The following is a 22,805-nucleotide window of genomic DNA, read 5'->3' on the forward strand; positions in this document are numbered from 1 at the left end:
GACCTCGGCAGAATGGTCTATGTGTCCTTGAGTAAACACAGAGATGTCTCTGTGGAGCCGCAACAACAAACAATTTGACTGTGGTGAAAGAAAGCCTCTCTGTCCAAACCACTGATTTTATCCGGATATCTGATTTTACTTTTAAGTACTTTTGGACTCTCATAAAGGACAGCAACCACCTCGTCTCCATATTGAGTGTGTGATAAATGACTTTAGGGGATTATTTTGGGCTTTTCACTTGTCTGCGTCTTGGCAGAAGCGGTGGTCTGAAACAACCCCCGACTTGGGATTAAAGGGCTGAATGTTTGTTGAGAGAATATTTGTGACAATATATATATATATATATATAGAATGAAGCAGGTAATATTTCCAAGAAAAAACACAAAATATCTAATAATAATAAAAACAATAATAATAAAGAATAATCGTAAAAATAAATAGAATAATAAGATTAAGGCCGGAACTGGGGCGGGGGGCGTGGGAATGAATGAATTTCAGATGAATGTCTGTATTACTTAACTACACTATGTTTATTATTATGATTGGGACACATTTTTATAATCATCTTACATTTTTATGGCCTTGTCAGTACTACTTGGGTTTGAAAAATGGGGTTTAAAAAGGTTTGGAAGTTAAACGTCACGAATGTTCCAACACAACTGTCCCAAGCCCAGAAGGAGCAGGACGTCATCTCTTTCTTCTATTGGTTCCTTCTGGAAAAGCTTCCAGTCGGCGGGAAGAGTCTCTTTATGGATAAAAACCAGAACACACGGAACGCGACGTCAATAAACATCACACGACTTTAATTCCCTTTAACGCAGAGCCCAACTAATATCACAGCGTCATTCACAAAAAAACAACAGTGAGTGGAAACACACTGAGACGAAGCCGTGATACAGAATCATTACATTACAATAAAACATTACAATTACATTAACAACAGTGGAACCTCAAAGTCAAAATCACTCATAACTGTAAAAAAAAGGTCTTAATTTCTAAAATGATAAATGCTTAACTTAAATGGAACTGTACATAAGTAATACAAGAAACCACACAAAATAAAACGGGTAGATGGGAATCTGAAGGGAAAACACAGTCTGAGAGAATGACTGATTGTCCTTTTCCTGTTGCCTCAGGTCGATGAGAGGATCTGGAACATCGCAGCATCGCTGGTGACCCAGCCATTTGCCGAATTGAATTCATCCAAGTGCTAATTGACAACAGTGGAGATGTTGAGCAGAGTCCTGAAACACGAAAGGCCGGTTTGAATAAGGGGGACGTCTTTCATTCTTTGGAGTTAAGGTTCCTGAACGTGCGACCTGCAAATTGTTTTACAGGGTTTTACCATGGCAGATTCGACAAATAAGTCACAATATATTACATTTTATTTTCAGTAATTACAAAAAAACCCCATTCATTTTGTCATTTTGAACTCTATGGCGATGTCGACCTGTGCTTACACTCTGTGTGTGATTAATATGTACCCCTCCTGTAGTAGAAGAAGGATAGGTTGTTTTGGGTCATGTGCTGTCCAGATGGGAACTATGGGGGATCTTTTCAGCCACTTCTAGTAATACAGAATGAATGAGTCGTTTCTCATCAGGTGTTCGTCCAATCTGTACAACTGTCTGCACATCGGTGCATTAGTTCGTCTTCTTCCGAACCGTCTGTCTTTCTGTGCGTTTTCATCTGTCTGCAAAGGGGCAGATATCTGAGAGAACCGGTCCGGAGATACATTTACAGCTGAACTCTTACGCGGTACACTTGGTGTGATGGTGCTCTATACTGACAGTACTTAAAAAAACATCGGAAACGAACCCAAGAGAACCCAAAGCAATAACCGCTTTTTTCTACTTTCCCCAGCTACTTTAATAGATTTCCAGGCAAATTTCCCTTGTCTACCTAAAAAAAACGTCCAAAAAACCATGTTACTTAAAGATAAATATATACATTTTCCCCATCCGCCTATTTTTTATATGATCCCAGAAACCAGAGCCAGTAAAATGTTGAATGTAATTTGCATATTATGATCTGGAACAAGGTGAATATATCTCTCTCTGACGGGCGTGAGAACCAGTGATGGAGTGGAACCAGTCAAGGTCAAGTATAACCAAAGAGCTCCACGCTGTTACTACACAGTTCAGTTTATCAGTAGTCATGTGTACGAAGAATAATATCACTTAATATTAATATTACTTTTCTCCTCTGCAGAGACAAATGGCACCCTGGCTACGGCAGAGTCGGGACATAAATTTGAAGGCGGTTGATCGAGTAAAAACAAAACAGCAAATCAGGGCCTGGAAGCAAAGGTAAACACCAACCTACAAGGGTAACGTGGGGTTTAAAGGTTGTATCCGTATGGATTTCACTGCTCAAACAACTTAAGGCTGGAAGGGGTGGACGGGGATTTGAATTAGCCGCAGATAGATATCATACACTCCACTGGGTGCAAAACAAATACGTGCGTAGTGTGCGAAGTGCTTTGCGGGTGCTGTTGAAACTCCCATCGTTCGCCAATAGATGGAAGCACTTTGTCAATGGTGACAAATCTTACCGACGCCACCTTAAAAAGGACCATCTCGGCCACTTTTCCCCCAACCTGGAACTTATTTACATGTTTTTCCAACCATAGCGATCTCCTCTTACAACTACATCAACGTTTAGGAAACTTGGCCTCATGACCGCCCCTCCGATCTCTGCCAGTGCCCTGTGGGGGTCCGATACCATAGGTTGGGAATCGCTTGTCTAGTGACACATCACAAGCAGAGACCCTCAGTATGCTTAACGCCGGTTGGAAGGTACTGGAAATGCTGATGTGATGCTTATCATCCTCTAAGAAGGGCGCTGGCAGACACGGAGCTGCTGCTCTCCCGCAGCCGGGCCAGTGTCCAGCCGATGTGCTACCGGCCTTGTTGTCGCGGCCAGCTTTTCGCTCACCAGCATCATCAATCAACGCAAAGCTTTTTTAAAGGAAAAATCCGCCTCGTGAAAAGGATCCAACTTCAGCATTGAAGTGCCTGGATTTTTCATGTTTTTACGTCGCGATGAGGATGGCTTTAGGAGGCGAACAAGTAAACATCAATGTTGGTGTAAATGTTGAACTGTTAGGATTTGAATTTGATTTGATGTTTCCATTATATTAGATGGATCCCGGATTGTGTTCCACTCATTTCATGTGTTGGGGATGTTAAGTCAACCTGCTATCGGGGTTTTTCTTTCAGCTCCTGCAAGATGGTGAATATCTATTCTAATCCACTCTTTTCTGTGTATTTAACTATCCAGGCCATCCCTCATCGTGCGCCCGAGGAGAAATACATCGAATGTTTGGGTGCAGACTCTCAGGGACCTTCCTGCGACATAACAAGCCAACAGCATCAAAACAACAAACAAGTGTCACACGGGCACGTACAGGTTTACAAGAGAAGACGCTTAAGAACGGCGTGTCGATATTTACAAAACATGCGGCTCCGCGGGCAAACACGCGTGACCAGTTTTGACATTGTACATCACAGTATTTATAGAAAAGAAAACAGATTTCCTACGACCGCAGAGCCTTGTGATTTCCTGCTCCGCTCCGCTCCCCTCACGTCGCCTGGAAGCTCATGGTGCTCAGGAAGCTCATGATGCTCAGGAAGCTCATTGTGCTCTGGAAGCTCAAGGTGCTCAGGAAGCCCATGGTGATCAGGATGGAGAATCACGGAAGCCTCCCCCAAACCCTCTGCCGCCGTCGGAAACCCGTTCACGTGATTCTTCGGACTTTAATCGCCTCTCACGAAATCTACCCATGACGTTAACATCATCGCTGTGTGGCATGTCAGGAGTTTTTCAGGGAAAGCTTTGCCAAGTTTGCATCCGCAGACATTATTTGACCTTGTGGGAGAAGGCTCGTTTATCAAAGCAACTTCAGTGTATTGACACGTTGGTGTGTGAGGCCATCGGCGACCGTTGCGGACCTCCCTCCGTCTCCTTCCGTTCTGAAGACAATCCTCTGTTGATCGTTATATTAGTGGGACGCCAAACATGAGAGCAGCACAGGCGCCTGCATGTCTAACGTCTGATCGCGAGGCGGAACCGACTGGGAATTTCGCAAGCAAGTTCGCAAGCTTTTTGGGGGGAAAGTAGCATTTCATCAATGGCTGCAAAGTCAGTCATTGCAGCCCTGAGCCCTACAGGGTCTCTGCGGCAGAGTTTCAGGGACAGGAGTCATTGTGGAACACTTGAGAGATAGAAAAGGAGGAAACATTTTTTAGGAATCCATTCCTCGGCTGGGTGCTGCCGATTGGATGGAAGGAGGATTCAAAGAAAATCATTTCGCTGTAGTAGAATGTCTAAGGGATATCAGGATATTAAGTAGTGAGTGTATATGGATCGTAGAAGGTTAGAGGGAGAGAGAGAGAAGGGTGGGCACGGCAAGTTCTTGGCAAATAACGGCATCACCCCACCGTTGTAGTGTCGCTGCTGAAAGGAGTGCTGGGACAACTGGGTCAGTCCAGTTGATGCATCCTCTGTATTAGAGGGCGGAGTGAGAACATATCCGGCCATTTTAGGTGTCCTTGGCTTTAAAGTGAAATTAACAGTGGAAAAGGAACTGTGAAAGATGGCGTCGCGTGAGCTCCAGAATGCCTCTCTGCGTTTCCAGAGCGCAGAGGCCGGGGCCCTAGAACTTGGTGCTGTTGCTGAAGCTGTCGGACAGGATGATGTTCTTGTAAAAGTTGTCTGAGCGTGTCGAGCAGTAACCTTTGACCTTGTCGATCATTTGGCTCACCGGCAAGATGGAGGACGAGGAGGAAGAGGAGGGCGTCTCCGCCTCGGACGAGGAGGAGCAGGAGGAGACGCACTTGGGGCTGGTCTGGTTGTAGTAGCGTTTGCCTGGACACCACAGGGAGAATAGATGAAGGTATTAGCCTTTATGAACAATGAATATCAGCCACAATTACACAGTTTGAACTGAACTCAAGAGACACACAGCGCTACGGCACCGCAAAAGAGTTCACACACAAAATGCATTCTTCATTTGTGTGGTCGCACTTGGGAGAGCAGGCGTGCACAAGAACATCGGATGCCATGTTCAACATTTGCCTCCAGGGTTTTCTTGGCATTGATATATATCTCTTGAGATATCACTATTTCATTCTTTTACATTTGTTCTGGCTCTGACAAGGTTTATTTTTTATTTTTTATTTTTTATTTTTGAAATAACACCATTCCCTTAGACGTGGTGTTATTTGTGTTATTTGACGTGGTGTCACTTACAGATGATGCTGTTTCAGACGATAACGCAAAACGTATTGGATGGAAAGCCCGCTATTGTAACCATGGTTCGCTAAGTGAACATATTCTGATGTATTCCATGTGTACAGCTGGTGATAGTGCCAGGACATGACTTTTATGTGTGCACGTAATGGAGCCGAGAGATAAGAGACAGAGCCAAACGAAATGCTGAAATGTACCTTTTAAGTCAATATTTATGGCAGATTGTATAGGCTGTCAGGATTGGCAAGCATATCAATTATCACTTCTTTGATTTTAAACAAGCCGCAAAGTTTTCAAACGGCTGCTATAAAAAAGCCAGAGTGAAACACTTCATGAAAGTTATGCCGATGAAAAAGAGCGGATTTTAGGAGGTGAACCAGATCCCAACGATGCTCTCTTGTGCATTTCTACTTGTGACGTGAAACAACCAGAGGCTACGTCACTTCAAAGGAGGCATTATAGCCCCAAACAAATCTGGCTTATCGATGCATACCGATGTCTTCCAACCCTAACCTTCAATCATTATGTTGGGGACGGACAAGACAGGACCCCATCTCTCTGAAAGCTGGGTTGCTTATATTTAAATGACCTTGTCAGCACCAAATTCAAACTCAGTCCCGTTTGTTAATTCCATTCGAAAATGTGTGCGCGCCGTTGCTTTAGTATGCACTGAACACAATGAACACAAATCACAGTACAACCAAGTAACTGACCACCATGTGGTAACATGTGTTAATGTCTTCTAGTGCTGAAAATGTGTGCTGAATTAAAGAGGCTGATGTGAGCATGCAAAAACCAAAATTATTCTTAATGCAGTCGAATCGGAATGGGTTTAGCTTGAACTCAATTTAAGGTGGGAAAAAAAAAGCACCATCGTGTACATGGTGATATGATCATGGTGCACTCATTCAATTATATCAATCACTTAGAGATACATTAGGATATCAATCTAGGTCAGGAGTTCTGAACCGTGTGCAGACTTTACTGCTTCATCATCATCCGTGCAGCGTAGTTGGGCCTCTTTCCTCTGTATCTGGTAAATGTGTATTCCAGTTGCCAGCTGTGGCCAATGGCTTGGTATCTTTCCTTCTAAAATCACGATGCCAACAGCTTTCAGAGCCAAAGTATATCAGCTATCATTAGGTCCAACCAATCCAAGACGGGTCAGGCCAGGGTTTCATACCTCATTTATAGAATAATTATTTAGATTTCATTATTCACTTGATCCAGGGCTCAATTTTCATATTGTATGCATTCCTGAATTGTGAAGACAAATGCGAAGACTGATATGTTGGATACTATTCCGTCAATGTGTGCCTGGATCTTCACAGCTATTTTAACCACCGAGAAACAATGTTTTGATGTCCACACGAGACGATAGGAAAGTGTTTGGAAAAGCCTGGTGGTGCACAAAAAATAACATCATGTCCAACAAGTAAGGCTTTGAGGTTTCACCTTTTGGCCTCAAGTTCTCAGTTGAGTTGAGCTGAGTCCAATGATAATGTTATTTGGTGAAGTACTTGTTCCAGTAGTGGTTCTGTTACTCATTGGCCGTAGAGCCATCAGAGGGTCATCAACTACATCTGTCCAAGGGCCAGAAAGCATACACTGTGGGGGCCAGACTTTCAAATGAAAGAAATAAATAGATGTATTTAGGCCTAATTAGCCTATTATTGCTTAATGTTTTCCATCAGTGTGAACAGACTTCTCACACCTTTACTGCAGCCAACCAACAGGGGATGATCGAGATATTTTGGCTTCACATTTGATGGCTGCATCAATGGTTTTGATGCTGTAATGCAGTGTCCTGATTGGAGGAAAACACTTGCAGGAAAAAAAACAACTTTTTGAATTGTTTGTCAGGCAAGCGAAAATGTCACTTTCCAAGAGCCTAACCTGGAAATTTGACACGAAAGCCGCAGCTTTAATGAAAATGAAGTACGCATTCATCCTGCCAACTTTCAGTGTTTCACCTCATTTGCAGTTTAACTGTCCCTGTTGCAAAATAACACAATCTGAGGCATCACCATGGGATGGCATGCAACTTTCAAAGACTCATATCCTGATATTTTCTTGAAATAAAAAATATATATGGGGGAAAACAACACAAATTACACTTTTCCGATTTCCCATGAATGCAGCATCACTTATTAGCTTTCCATCACTTCCTGCTTTTGGAGCGCTTTCAACCGGAGAGCTGTGTGTCTACGTCCGCTAGTTAATCAATGGTGGATGGCGTCATTCTCTCAGATGGATTAAAAAAATAAAAATAAAACAAAAATCTAGATATTTTATTAAATAAAATTATTTTTCTTATTCATCGGTAGTCTTTTGCGATGTGTTTATCGTGCATGTTCATATCGTGATGACAATGAAAATAGTATTTATAAGTCAGCACTGCTAGATATCCTAAATACCGAACCACATTTTTGTCCTCCTTACATTTTCTGAATTCATTAATATTCTGCGGGCCGAATGGGAAGCTTTGGTGGGCCAGATGTGGCCCGCGGGCCGTCATTTGATGATCACTGCTGTAGAGTATTCTATGTTATAAGGAACTAAAACCATGTTTTATTTGTCAGGTGTATACTAAACATACTCAAAGTTAAACACATGTCCACATAATATTTTTAGACAAAGAGGGCAGCACCATGTTGTCCCAGAGGAAATGGGTCACATAACCAGTGTTCTGATGCAAATGTTGCGTTCCATAGTTGTATGTTGTTGTATAGTTGTTGTATTCTTGTCCATCATTGTATATTTTAGCTATGTATTGTAATTGCATTCAAGTTGTGCCATTTAATATTGGGTAATATTTCCAGTTGAATAGGACAATGCGTTATCTATTGTGGAATGCGTTTCTTGTCAATTATTCCCCTGTTATATTCTACATTCTCTCAGTTTGTGAATTGTCCCAATGGGGAGAACAAGACACTGGAGCGTTTATATGCTAGATGTAGAGAGTGCTTACAACCTGGTCCACCTCAAGCCCATGTATGAGCCTCTCTTCCTGCAGCTTCCTGTGAGCGCCAGGATGCTGAGGAGATGGTCAAAGAGGTTGATGAGACACTGCAGAAGGGGTTTGAGACAATGGGAGTGTGAGGTTGTTTAGCTTAGCCACACAGTGAGGACATTGAGGGTCATTGCATAACAGACTACAACAACTTCGGTATGGAGAACACCACCCCCTACAAGAGGATGTACTATGTTCTCAACAAGAAGTCATGGATTAAGAGTGGCTTAAATGTCCTCCTCAATGACAAGAAGAGGGCTTTCAGGACTGGTGACGAGGACGAACTGAAGCGGTTGCAGGAGGAGCTGAAGAAGAAGCACAGTGAGAGTGAGGCCACCTATGGGAAGAAGATTTAGGACAACCTGCAACGAAATGGGCCCCGTGCCCCGTAACGACCACCGCGAAGAGTGGGTGATTTGGACGGCGCCAATGATTAGAACCAGTTCTCCAATAGGTTTGACCCAGGGCTCATTTTCAGGACTCTCCCTTCCATCTTCATTCACTTGCCCCCAGCTAATCCAGTCCTGCTCAACCACAGGACCACCCCTATCTCCAGGTCATCTAGACCCACTCACACCCCTTATCTATCCACCTCCAGCCGACCCTGCCCAACCCATTATTAAACTCATCCTCCTTTCCCCTTCTCGCACCGCCGCCTCCATTGACACCTCCTACACCACCCCTCAATATCCTCTACCAGACTGCCCCAGGACATCACCACCAGTGACGATGAGCGCTCCACCACTCCCTATTTCAGGTCTCAACTAGTACAGGTCAGGTGAAGCTGTTGGACCTGCCAGTGTGAGCCTCAGGTTGTTCAAAACCTGTGCTGATATTCCAGTGGCTCTTCAACCTGAGTCAGAGTCTGAAAAGGTTCCATCGCTGCGGAAAACATCCAGCCTGGTGGTAGTACCCAAGATGAGTCCCGGTGTGCTGAATGAATACAGACCAGTAGCCTTGTAATCCAATCCAATCCCAATGTATTTATAAAGCACATTTAAAAATGTGAAAACAACAACAGTTGACCAAAGTTCTGTAAAATCAGACACAGCAAAAACCATAAAACAACACAATAACAACACAAAGACCAGTTAGGAAGACAAGGACTATAAAACAATAAAACCATTAAGACTATAAGAAAGGCTACTCTGAAACTGGGTTAAAAGCCAAGGAATAAAAATGTGTTTTAAGGCGGGATTTGAAAACTGGCAGTGTAGGGCCCAGCTTAACATACAGAGGCAACCTCGTCCCAGAGTTTGGGGGCTACAACTGCAAAGGCGTAAACCTTGGTCTTGGGACAACCAGAAGCAACTGGTCAGCCGACCTGAGTGACCTTGATGGGACGTGTGGTTGTAAAAGGCCAGAGAGATAAGTTGGAGCAAGCCCATTTAATGATTTGTGGGGCTTCCCTAGGTAGAGCTCCAAAGTGGTTCGAGAGGTTGAGCGCTGGAAGTGAGATCTCCTGCTCCTCTTGAGGCCTACAAACACCTCCAGCCACCTTCAACCACCACTTACTGGGGTAAGTAAGAGGGTGACTGATGAGCATCCCAACATTAAACATGGTGATATTTTAGTTTTGTTCAATAAGGTTACGGAGAGGCACGGGGACGCGCAGCGGATTCGCCTATAGGAAGTGCCGGACAGACACTCACAAGCACACAAGGACACGCACACACACACACACACACACACACACACACACACACACACACACACACACACACACACACACACACACACACACACACACACACACACACACACACACGCACTCTCTTTTCCGGTTGCCTGTATACAGTATATAATATATGTAAGTGCTGAAAACAAATATAATACAATGTTATTATTTAAATTTTGCTGAAAACGGGGACCATTTGGTAGTGAATTTGGAAAACTGTGACATTTTCGTGTTTTACAGATATCCATCGGGACCCTGGACTCACAGCTCGAAACTGGAACAGTCCCGGACAAACCGGGACGTCTGTTCACCGTACCTTAGATAAGAGCCTATAATCTAAAGCATAAGAATTGCGGAATGCCTGGAATCAGTAGCTGTGGCGAGGGGGCGTGGTTAAGCCGTGGGAGTGGTAGTAATTGATTCGATTCGGGACTGGAAGCTTTCTTAATGTTTGCCTCTTATTAATATTGTTTATTATTTATCGTTGTGGCCAGCGAGCCTTTATGTTCTATGTCTGGAATAAAAGGCATGCTGGCACCACAGTGCCAGAAAGACTCACTCCCTAAACCTCTACTCCCACAGTAGCTCATAAAAAATTATATATGACTTTTAAAAGTGCAGATTCAGGGGCATCATCTGTGGGAAGAGCCGAAGATTTCATACGAGAAATAATTTCTTTTAGAAGATAAGAGCAGAGACAGGGGCTCAAAGTGGTTGAAAACAGCAGAGCCAGTGACAGTGATGGGTGGGTCATAAGAAGGGGGTGAGATGTATGCTCATCTTGTCATCCTGGAAGGGGGACCCCTCCTTTTGTGGCCCCATCTCAAGGGTTCTTCCTTGTCCTGCAAGGGTTTTCTAGGGTATTTTCCTTGCCCGGGTGAGGGTTCAGACTACGTGAGGCTGTTGATCTCTATGTGAAATATGGGTTTGTGAAGCCCTTTCAAACTGTATTATGATCAAGGGCTTCTTGACTTCACTTGACAGAGTACAGAAATCTCAAATATAACAGGCATGTGATCAGAAGCAATTGCATCGCATACTTCAATGTAAAAAAAGTTGGACCACATGATAAAAGAAGATCTAGTGTGTGCCCATGCTCTTGTGTAGGACCGATCACTGCCTGAAAGAGTCAATAAGATTTAAAAAGTCAGCACATTTGCCTCTGCTAACATTCTCCACATATTTTTTTTCCCCACAAAATGACCCGATTATCGTGAATGTGTTCTAAGTGGGTTGCAGGTTTAGAGATTAACTTTGTCCCGTAAGTGTTCAACCCAAGGACCTAGAGTCTGCGTCATACGTACATAGAGCCAGTGTCATACGGGCATAGAGTCAGTGTCATAAGGGCATAGAGTAAGTGTAACAGGAGCATAGAGTCAGCGTCATAAGGGCATAGAGTCAGTGACATAAGGGCAAAGAGTCAGGGTCATAAGGGCATAGAGTCAGCGTCAGAAAGGCATAGAGTCGGCGTCATACGTACATAGAGTCAGTGTCATAAGGGCATAGAGTCAGTGTCATAAGGGCAAAGAGTCAGGGTCATAAGGGCATAGAGTCAGCGTCAGAAGGGCATAGAGTCTCATACGTACATAGAGTCAGTGTCATAAGGGCATAGAGTCAGTGTAACAAGGGCATAGAGTCAGCGTCATAAGGGCATAGAGTCAGTGTCATTAGGGCATTGAGTCAGTGTCATAAGGGCATAGAGTCAGCGTCATAAGGGCATAGAGTCAGTGTCATAAGGGCAAAGAGTAACCATCATAAGGGCATAGAGTCAGCGTCAGAAGGGCATAGGGTCAGTGTCATAAGGGCATAGAGTCAGTGTAACAAGAGCATAGAGTCAGCGTCATAAGGGCATAGAGTCTGCGTCATACGTACATAGAGTCAGTGTCATAAGGGCATAGAGTCAGTGTCATAAGGGCATAGAGTCAGTGTAACAAGAGCATAGAGTCAGCGTCATAAGGGCATAGAGTCTGCGTCATACGTACATAGAGTCAGTGTCATAAGGGCATAGAGTCAGTGTCATAAGGGCATAGAGTCAGTGTAACAAGGGCATAGAGTCAGCGTCATAAGGGCATAGAGTCAGTGTCATAAGGGCAAAGAGTCAGGGTCATAAGGGCATAGAGTCAGTGTAACAAGGGCATAGAGTCAGGGTCATAAGGGCATAGAGTCAGCGTCAGAAGGGCATAGAGTCAGTGTAACAAGGGCATAGAGTCAGTGTCCTAAGGGCATAGAGTCAGCGTCATACGTACATAGAGTCAGTGTCATAAGGGCATAGAGTCAGTGTCATAAGGGCATAGAGTCAGCGTCATACGGGCAAAGAGTAACCATCATAAGGGCATAGAGTCAGCTTCATAAAGGCTTAGAGTCAGCGTCATAAGGTCATAGAGCCAGCTTCCTCAGGGCATAGAGTCAGCGTCATAAGTTCATATAGTCAGCTTCATAAGACTTTAGAGTCAGCGTCATAAGATCATAGTCAACTTCCTAAGGGCATAGAGTCAGGGAAAAGAGTCAGCAAATTAGATGCTAACAATGTCCCAAAGGTCAGTGTCATTCTCCAATGAAACAAAAAAGTTCAAGTTCAAGTTCAAATTCAAGAGATTATTTGTCACATACGTATAGAAGATAATTGGAGTCCACCCCTGAAGAAAAACCCTCTGGATATTACCATGCAAGCAAGAAAAACAAGAGCTATGAAGTAATGGATGCGATAGCTTGAAATATTGGTATGGTTTAGATAAAAGGTAGAAAGCAAAGGTAGAAAAAACCTCAGAACGGCTTCTCTTCTAGACCTCATCCCCTGGCAGTGCCTCTTACATAGAACCACCAATGTTTTATGATCAGTAAACCATCTCAAAGTTATTCAAAGGGGTGTAAAAATATCGTGCCAGGCTGGAGACCCGACATGAATAATCTATCTATAGATGGAAAATGGTGTCTCTAAAACTTCATATCTAAAGCATCAAGACTATGGCTATCAAGATTAAAAGCTAGGGACTAAACCCATAGTAATTACAAAAAAGACAGACAGACAGTTTTATTTATTTTTTCCTTTAAAAGGCGGATTTCTTTGTGAAACATTTATTTAGGCAATATTGCGTGTGTTATGGTTGTAATTTCACCAACCCATTGAAGGCCTTTCAGGTCCTAGTCAAGTTATTCCCTATGAGGGGGGGCAGTTGGTATTTGAGTGCTATGCATTTGAAGCAGATTGGCAAAAGTGCCAAAAGCCAAACCAATCGCTGTTGTCGAAAGGCTCAATAAATAATTTCAATTGATAATTCGAGGGAGAATTTTATTTATTTTGTTTTATTTCACAGTGAGAGGGCGTGCAAGCTTGAATTATCATTTGTTTTACCAAGTAGAGTAAGTAAGTGGGCCTTGTAAACTATTGGTGCCACTATTAGTTCCTAACTTCTGGTCTGTGTTTACATTCCACCACAAGCCAAAGCGTAGGACGTGCAGTGGGTGCTCGCCGATCAGATACTGGATGTGGAGAGAAGGCACCCGGACGCTCTCGTTATCAGACTTGTACAAAGGGAATTCAAGACACAAACTCCCTTAATACAAGCAGAACATTTATTGTCTGACATGAGAGGAGAACACGCTGGATCACTACTACACCACCGTCCACAATGCGCGTCCTGCTGTTCCCCACGCTGTGCTGGGAAACTCCGACCACGTCTTCGTCCACCTGATCCCCACATACAGGCAGGAAGTCAAAATTTTCTGAACCTGCTGCGAAGAGAACCAAGAAGTGGAGCAGGGAAGCAGCGGAGGATCAGTGTAAGTGCCTCGACGGGCATGAAGCGGCAGATGTTCAGAAACACCACCGACAATCTGGATGAACACACAGATGCTGTACCGTCGTACATCAGCTTCTGTGAGGACAGCTGTATACCGACATGTACGCGGGTGAGTTATAACAGTGACAAGCCCTGGTTCACAGCCAAAATCAGAGGGCTTCATTTGGAAAAAGAGGAGGCATCTAAAAGTGGAGACAGTCAAGGGTTTAAGGTGGAAAAATACATGTTTGGCAAGGAGGTGAGGGAAGCTACGCAGCTGTATTCTGAGAAGTTGGAACAACAGTTCTCAGCCAACGACTCTGCTTCAGTGTGGAAAGGGCTGAAACAGATCACCAACCGCTAAACCAAACCTTCCCATGCGTGAATGACTTTCCACTTTGAGATGAACTGAATGAGTTTTACTGTCATTTTGAAAGGCAAAGGGACTTTGTCTCCCAACCCCCCAGACATCAGCCCCAGCAGCCATCAGCCCCAGCACTCCAGCACCTCAACCGCCCTCGCCCCAAGGGCTTCATCAGAGCCTCTCCTGAAACACCCAGCCTCAGCACACCCCTCCCCCCATCACACCTTCTCTCACTATACAGGAGAGAAGCATCAACAGGCTCTTCAAAGGCAGCTGGACCACATGCTGTCTCCCCCTCCACACTGAGACACTGTGCAGACCAACTGTCTCTGGTGTTCACAGACATTTTTAACACCTCACTGGATGCCTGCAGGGTGCCAGCCTGCATCAAAGCCTCCACTATAGACCCGCTGCGCTGACCTCTGTGCTGATGAAGACTTTTGAATGCCTTGTGCTGTCCCCTTAAGTCCATCACCAAGCCCCTTCTGGACCCACTGGAGTTCCCCTACAGCACCAACAGGCCTGCATACGACACAGTCAAAAGCTCTCCACTTCATCCTCCATTACCTGGACTCTCCTGGCACCTATGCCAAAATCGTGTTTGTGGACTTCAGCTCCGCATTGAACACCATAAGCCCAGCTCTTCTCCAGGACAAGCTCCTCCAGCTGAGCGTGCCCGACTCCACCTGCAGGGGGATCACTGATTTCCTAACAGACAGGAGTCAGGACGTGAAGCTGTGGAAGCGGGTCTCAAATCCCTGGACCATCGATACCGGCGCTCCCCAAGACTTTTATCCTGGGCATAGTATCGCATTTGTATATTCGCGCATATTTCTGTTTTGTATTTTTGACTATTTGTATATACAAATGCATGCCCGGTCAAAATGTAAGATCTTCCAAGACATTTGCACCATCAAAGGGGCAAAAATGAGTGTGTTTCCCCGGGTGTCATGTTTTCATCAGAGCCAGTTGACTGTTGAAACATGGGTGTAACCTTTCCCACTAATGACAAATGCCGGATTTTAGTTGGTGTTTCTGGGCTTTTGGTGCAATGGAAAAAGTTTTTGAAACTCAAAATTATTTGTAACTCAGTTGCAGATTTTGGTTAGCGCCACAGCTGAAAAACACAAGAGCAATTCCGGAGATGGCCTTTAAAGCTCTTTGACCCTTTCATAGGAACAAATACCGAAAACCTGCTGGCCTCGGTTTGTGACCTCTGAGGTGATGTCCACAAAGTATTTTATTTCCTTACAAAAAGTTCCCCGAGGGGCTTCTTCACTTGAGACCTCACGAAGGAGGTGAAGTTTCAGGTTGTGTTTCAGGAACACTGAATTACTTTTCTTTAATTGGTGGTCAGGGGACTGGTCCGTGTCAGTGAATTGATCCGAAATGTTGCCACATGCCACAGCTTCCATAAAAATCTGAAATGTAAATATCTGTTTGTCTTTGAAAACTGTCTTTCCTGTCATTGACGGATGGATGGTAAAGAAGTTAGAGCCGTTCTTACGTCAAATTTGCAAGCGCGGTGGCACAGTGTGTTGGTCGCCGTGGGCGCGTGCGTCGTGGTGTGTGCACCGTGTGACACATAAAGAATCCTCTTCTATTTAACAGGGCCCTGTGACGCCAGGCGTGTTGCTGTCGGCCATGGTCACACTATTCAGTGCATGTACGCAAAGGATTTTACAAGCTACAGCACCAGACATTTAAAGGCAAACTTGGAGACAGGATTGTTTTGCAAGGGGTGATGTGGGGGTAAGGAGTGAAAAGGCTCAAGCAGTGAATATCTGCCATTTAGGGCTTGTCCCAGTCCAAAAACACTTAGGAGTCTAAAAAGTCATTATTTTACACCTCCACTGTGATTTCATAATACCAGTCCTATTGTACGGTTTTCTAAATGTATATCAAATAATTCTACAAGTTCAATATTGCAGCAGTATTCTTAAAAATGCTTTAATAACAATATGATATTACAGCTTTATTGCTCGGCCGTGGGTATGTCAATATGGTATGTGGTAATGTTTATCTAAACTAATTCAAGGGCCGCAACCTTGCTGTGGCCACACAAACCTATTGTGTGACAGTGTGAAACAGGCGATAATTCGGCAAGCTTGCGATACGCCCCGCTCATCTGGAGTGCACGCTGTTCTGTAACTATTTTCGTATTGGTCACATGAGGTTTCCAACTCTCGTCCCAGCGCGACAGGGAAGGTGCAGATGAGCCGCAGAATGGAAGCGAAGGCTCATCGCCGCAGGCAACCGCCACGACGCTCCTCATGTCCTTCTGAAGGTCACATGACCGCGGTCTATCTTAGCAAAGTATCGTTCAGATCTTTAGCAGAACACTTGACTGTGTGTCTTCCTTATCGAGATGTCAGGTCAGGGGATGAAAAAAACAAAAAACTTCTGTCTCACACAGGAAGCAGAAAGACCCCATGAACGTGTATCAGGCTATCAAACTGTCTGTCTGATTCCTTCAAAGGGGACACAGATCCGGACATTTCAAATCACTGTAAGCAGCAACACCTGCAAAGAGTGAACAGACAAATGGTAAGAAAACTGCTTCAGGTCGTCCAAATGTCGTGCATTTTTGGACATTTTATGTGTTTTGACCAGTTTAAAGTATCTTTCCTTGGAATTCCTCTGAATAATTACGATGCACAGCGACGTTGCTGAAGGTGAACATGCTGCCACAGCGGCTCAGAAAGGTGCAGTTCACCAAAACTCTCTAAACTAACGACTACTACACCTAAACAAGCCGCTTGGCTGTGGTGACCTGTGGTGGTAAGTGAGGCCGCTCCTCCACCCAAAGGTCACCAGGCAGCCGAGGGTGGGCGGAGGGCCGGTATCGCTGAGGGTGGCTTTGTTTCCCGGTCCGGAGAGGGAATCTCCCACTCTGGCCTGAGTGCCAGGCTCACATCGGGGTCGGCTTAAGCGCCGATCCCTTGGCGGGCGTTAATGCCTCCGCGCTGATAGAGCCCCGTGTTGCACCGCCACACCGTTCCAATTAGGACGGAATAACTCCACCCGTGTGAGCGTGCAGGGCGGGGACAGGCGAGATAATGGAGCCGGCAGATGTGGATCGGACCGCGCTCGCTCTGGGCGGACGAGAGAGAAACGTGTGATGGTGGCATTTCTAAATCTATCAGCGTGTGTGTGTGTGTGTGTGTGTGTGTGTGTGTGTGTGTGTGTGTGTGTGTGTGTGTGTGTGTGTGTGTGTGTGTGTGTGTGCGTGCGTGCGTGCGTGCGTGCGTGCGTGCGTGCGTGCGTGCGTGCGTATGTGTGTGTGTGTGTGTGTGTGTGTGTGTGGTTTTCTTCCTGGGCTCCACGAAACAAATTATTATAATTTCTTTCTTTTTAAAGTCCTATGTTCCCTATTAACACTGTCATACCTGTACCCCTCCATAAATACATAACTGAATAAAATATGACTGCAGAAGCGGTGTGCAGCACCTGGGAGAACATCATCCAGAAATGCATTACTTCATTTCCATCAGTTCATTTTCACTTTTTTGACGAAGACCATTTGAAGACTATGAAGGTTTTACATTTTCTTTTCCCTTGTTTTTTAGCGAATACTCTCCTTAATGAAAAACAGCCTGTAGAATTTGCCAGGTCTCTAAAGCGGCACCAGGTTGAACATCTGGCCCCAACAGAATGTCATACAGATGCGAATGCAGATGCGGAGCAACGACGACGCGTGGTTTCACCAAAACCTTGGTGGAGAAACAATCTTTTATTTTATCGTATATAAGAAAGATATTTCGATAATTGGGCTGTGTGAGGAATCCGCTTCGCCTCTCCCTCGTCTCCAGGGAAACCTCACTTCCAGTGGAAATAAATCGCGGAAAAGTGAAAGCAGGAAAAAATAATTCCTCTACATTCTTTGCAGTTTGTAATTAAAGTGATTTCTGATCCGGCTGGAAGGTTTTGGGGGGGGGGTGTGATGGCAACGGATGTCATTTCCATTTTTCTTTTCAACTACTTTTTTGGGGAATTTTACATTTCTCATCTGACGGTGACCTTATAGACAGACAGGAAAGGCAGAGGAGGGAGGCGGGGGACATGCAGCTAATGGCGTCGGGTTGGACTTGAAGGCGGCCGGCTGCCCAGTTTTGCAAGTTCACTTCCAAACGCTGCAGGAGGCGCTGAGGGAGGCTGGGAACTGGAACCGGGACGGTCCCGGTTTTGAGCTGTGTGTCCCAAATCTGCAAAACACTGAAATGTCCCTGTTTTCCACATCCACCACCAGAATGTCTTGGTTTTCAGCACAACTAAAGTAATGATGTTAATACTTATCCTTGTTTTCGGCGCTTACATGCGGTATTTTATCCACTGCACACAGGCAAGCGGAAAAGATACCACCGGATAGGTGGGCGTCCGTGCATAACGGGGACGCTCTCTCAGTCACTCGCTTACCCCCCCCGTAAGTGGTGGTTGGAGATGGTTGGAGGTGGTTGGAGGCCGCATGATGCAGCAGTCTCCGGGAGATCTCACCTCCAGCGCTCGACCTCTCGAAGCGCTTGGGGGCTCTAGCGAGCGCGGAGGACGGAGGTGCGTCGGAGGACCGGGGTTCACTCCGAGACCTCGGGAGGATGCCCCCGGCGTGTCCCCCCCGTCTCCGCCGGCCGGTCCATGCCGCGGCACTGCGACACCCCCCAGCAGCCGAGAGCTTCTGCTACCCGGGAGCACTTGTCCCGGACATCGACTCATCCATTCCATACAAAGTTCAGCGTCACCCGACCTTGTCGACAATCATCTCTCATTTTGAGTCTAATGACATCAGACTCGAGCAAAGTGAAAATCTGGTGGTTGATTTTAAAACCCTTATAAACACTCTACTTGACTCTGGAAAACAATGCATCATCTCTGGCCCCATTCCCTCGGTCTGTTTTGGAGACACGGACTTTAGTTGCATTTGCCAGCTACATGTCTGGCGAAAGGGCTACCGCAGTGCATTGAGCTTACCATTTGTGAATAGCTTCGCAAGGTTCCGGAAAACACTTTTTTGAAAAGGACATTTTTGCACTCGATGGATGTCGGGATCTGTTAAAATGTTTTGCATTTGAACAGATCGGGAACAAGAATTTTAGCCAACAATATTGAAATCGCGCTGCAATCCCAAAAGGCGCTGAACAATTGATGTGTGGCGACTCCGATGCCGATTGATTTTAATTACAGCTGTGGCCTCATATCACCTGTAGCACGTGGTTTTAAGGATCCCGATCCCAACATGGCATTCAGTACCTTGCTCTTGGCTCGGCCAAACACTGTTTTAACCGTTTTAAGTCCTATGTCCCCTATCAACACTGTCATACTTGTACCACTCCACACACCTTGCCTTTATCGTTCTCTCCATCTATTATAACTGTGCAGAGAAAATGAAGGCGTAGCCACTAACGCTGGCTGCAATAGCAGTAATTTAGTTAGACATCTTAGGAATACCCTTGATCCATACAAAGTCAGACGTGAATACCAATATGGCACTTTTGAATGTGAGGTCCCTCACAAGTTTTTCCGTCAACAAGTTTTTTAATCAATGATTTTATCTCTGAAGGGAAATTGCCTTTTACGTTTCTTGTGGAAACCTGGCTTCACGTTGATGGCACTGCGACTCTTTGAAACTCGTCCTCCGAACCATAAGGTCTTTCAATCAGTAAGAACCGGACAAGAGAGGCGGTGGTAAAGCCGCTGTCTTCTCCAATCAGCTCAGTCGTACTGAGATTGATTTAGGCAAATTTCCATCTATTGAATATCTTGCCATGTATCAGATGTGCTTATTTTAACTCTATACAGACCACCTTAGTGATCCTCGGTATTTCTTCCTGAATTTTCTGAGCTTGGGTCTATTACTTTTACCGGACATAACCAAATAACCCTCAACTGGCGATACGAATATTCACATCGATAACAGAACTGACTGGAAGGCTGTGGAATTGATGAATCTCTTCGGTAGCCCAGGATTAACACAACACGCTACTGAAGCGACCCACGGACCCCGTGATATGCTTGACCTGGTAGGACCACAAGGGATGAGCATCAAGAACCTTTCAGTGTCTGGCCTTACTGTTTCTCATCATTACCATGTGTTCTTTGATGCTCTGTTAAATACGTCCAGTAACAATAGAGAATTTATAATTCACACACCCTCGACGCCACTGAGTCGTGATCTGTCCCCGCCCCAAAAAGATCCGGACCACAAAAAGGGTGAGAAACAGTTTGACCTTCTGACTCCACAATCCAGTACTGCGACTCCATCAATCTCTTTCTAAAATGAATAAGGGTTTGAGGGACAAGCGTTGGAATTGACTTTACAGGGACTTTCATGTCCTTCTACTCAAAGCTCTAAATAGTTTAGCACCCTCTTACATCACTGATCCCCTGTTGTTTTATGTCCCTTCACAAGCCCGTCGACAGTGCGTCCTCCTGAGGCCTTTTAAACATTCCAGAATTCCCCCAAAATTAAATTGGGGAAGCTGCCTTCGTCCACGATGCACCGAAACTGTTCAAGACCGTACAAAAAACGATAAGAGAGGTGGGCTCAGTCGACATTTTTAAATGCCACCTGAAAACATACCTCTTTAATGTAGTTCAACATTAGCAACACTATTTAATTCATCCATTATATTATATTTAATGGTTTTTCTATCAATTGTTTTATTCTTTTACTTAAATATTACCTGTTTCAATGCTCGTTGGATCGTGTGTTTTTTTTCTTGTTTATTATTGTGTGGTTTATTTTTGGTTATTTTTATTATTTGTGTGCTGAAATAGAAAAGCACTGTGAGCTGCATTCTCTGCGTGGAATAAATAAAGTTTATTATAATGATTATGATTATGATTATTATTATTATTATTAAAATTATTATTATTTTTTTTTTTTTTATTCCAAGCACAAAATCCTTCAAATTACATGATTTTTTATGGTTTACGGCACCTTGGGACCCACAGACATCCAGGCCCGGGCTCCAGTCTGGACCCCTTTCTTCTCAGCGGGGCTCCACAGCGCGATGCCCTAATATACTCGGACTCCATTGAACTGAATCGGAGCAGAATGTCTGGCATCGCGTTGCCTCACTTTAATGAGCTGTTGACTCTAATGAGCACACGCATACGCTCATTACCGCGTCAGTTATTAGATGTAATGAAAAGCAGCGTGTTCCCCGTTGGTGCTTTGTTCTTTGTGAAGGAAGAACCAAAGAAAAGTTAAGGCTCAAACTTGGCAGATGTTAGCGTGTGTGCAGTCTGTTGGGGCGTGCTGCCTTTAGCAACCCAGGGTGAGGTCTGAGTGGGCGGGGCCACTTTTAGTAAATGGAACCAATCGTTCGGATCCCTCCCACTCAGGATAGCCCGGGTCGGTAAAGGGGGATGAGGTGAACTCGCGTGACAGCACAGCAACCAGCCAATCACAACACGCAGATCGACGCCTTGCTTTCCCAAACCACTTTCCGCCAAAACGTATCGATCGAATCGATCCGGGATCCCGCTACTTTCGGATGACTCCTCTCTCAAACGACGGATGTGGAGCTTTGGGCTTTTTCCATTTCAACTAAGTCACTACGTCGTCGGGAGGAGGGCTGACTGTGGCCAGAGAGGTTTGGGGAAACAGGGAGCCGACGGAACGGTGTCGGAAGCAGGAATTCAATCAGCCAATCAGCTTTACCTCGAGTGGAAATCCACGCCTGCTATTGGTGGGAAGAGCTCTCTACACAACAAACATGGGGGTAAATAGATAAACAGCACATGAGAGAGGACACGGCGGCTCAGCTGCCGTAGAGAGAGAGCGCAGACACATCAAACCGGACAACCTACCGACACCAAACCTGTGCATATCTTTTATGTGTGGTAATTAATCATTTAGATGTCAAGTACACAATTTGGAGACATATTGGCCAGTTTGTGCAGGTGTCAGTGTAGACCTTGTGCAAATATCCTTTGTTTTGTCTTTCATACGACACAGAATATAAATACATGCACTTCTTATAATATGAAAAACAGAGTAAAAAATAAACTATTTTACCAGGCTTGACGGAACACTCAAATTCACTCAAACTCAAAGGGAAAATATAAGACACATGAACGGATATTTATATTTATAATATTTACATTAAGAAAGCCAGCACATGTATGGTGCTATTCATGTATTGTGTCCATGGGTATAATTTTAATGATATAATAACCCATGCCACGCATTGTAAAGTCCCATTAAGCAATCCTGCCTGCGCAGTTTTTGACAAGTGTTATTTGACAAGTGTCAAATAAATCAATTTAATACCTGCGAGCAGATGAACATGGCACTGCGACCAGCCCCGAGCAGACTTTTTCCTTTGACAAAATATGTCTAAGGTTCCAGATTTATGCATGTTTTTGACCGGAGGTTGGAGCCTCGATGCCAGCGTGAGTCTGGCATTAACAAACTGAATTTCCGGTGTATAATGAGCAGTGTTTCCAGCACATCGTCTGGATCTGCAGCCCCAATAACTGAACAATGTCCTCGATTCTCCCCGGGTTCAACTTGTTTTTCTGACTCCTTTTACAATTGCGTAAACAGCAACTACTTTCCCAGAACGAATACAAGTATTCTGATCTTTAATAGAAATATTAACGTACTAACCATGACATGCTTCTTACATTAATGAAAGCCACGTTTGGAAACATGAGCTTGATGATGTTGATATTCTACCGTCCATTATAGCACCGACTGCCAAGGTCTTTAGGCGT

At 44.7% G+C, this 22,805-nt stretch overlaps 1 protein-coding gene across 2 annotated transcripts in view; it reads right to left on the minus strand.

The window, feature by feature from the left end:
• Positions 1–782: 782 nt before the first annotated feature.
• adgrg6 (adhesion G protein-coupled receptor G6) overlaps positions 783–22,805 on the minus strand; it is a 105,372-nt gene continuing 83,349 nt past the window's right edge. Inside the window, exons 28-29 of one of the 2 annotated variants that reach the window (XM_079996808.1) lie at positions 21,748–21,789; positions 4,757–4,869 (exon numbers count right to left, since the gene is read on the minus strand). In XM_079996808.1, coding sequence (XP_079852934.1) covers positions 21,770–21,789 — 20 coding nt within the window. In that variant the 3' untranslated portion in view covers positions 4,757–4,869; positions 21,748–21,769. Of the gene's footprint in view, positions 4,870–21,747; positions 21,790–22,805 lie in introns of both variants that reach the window. The other variant, XM_079996807.1, reaches the window with a different exon arrangement.

The sequence above is a fragment of the Zeus faber genome (assembly GCF_960531495.2).
Source record: "Zeus faber genome assembly, chromosome: 2".
In the NCBI taxonomy this organism is placed as follows: domain Eukaryota; kingdom Metazoa; phylum Chordata; class Actinopteri; order Zeiformes; family Zeidae; genus Zeus; species Zeus faber.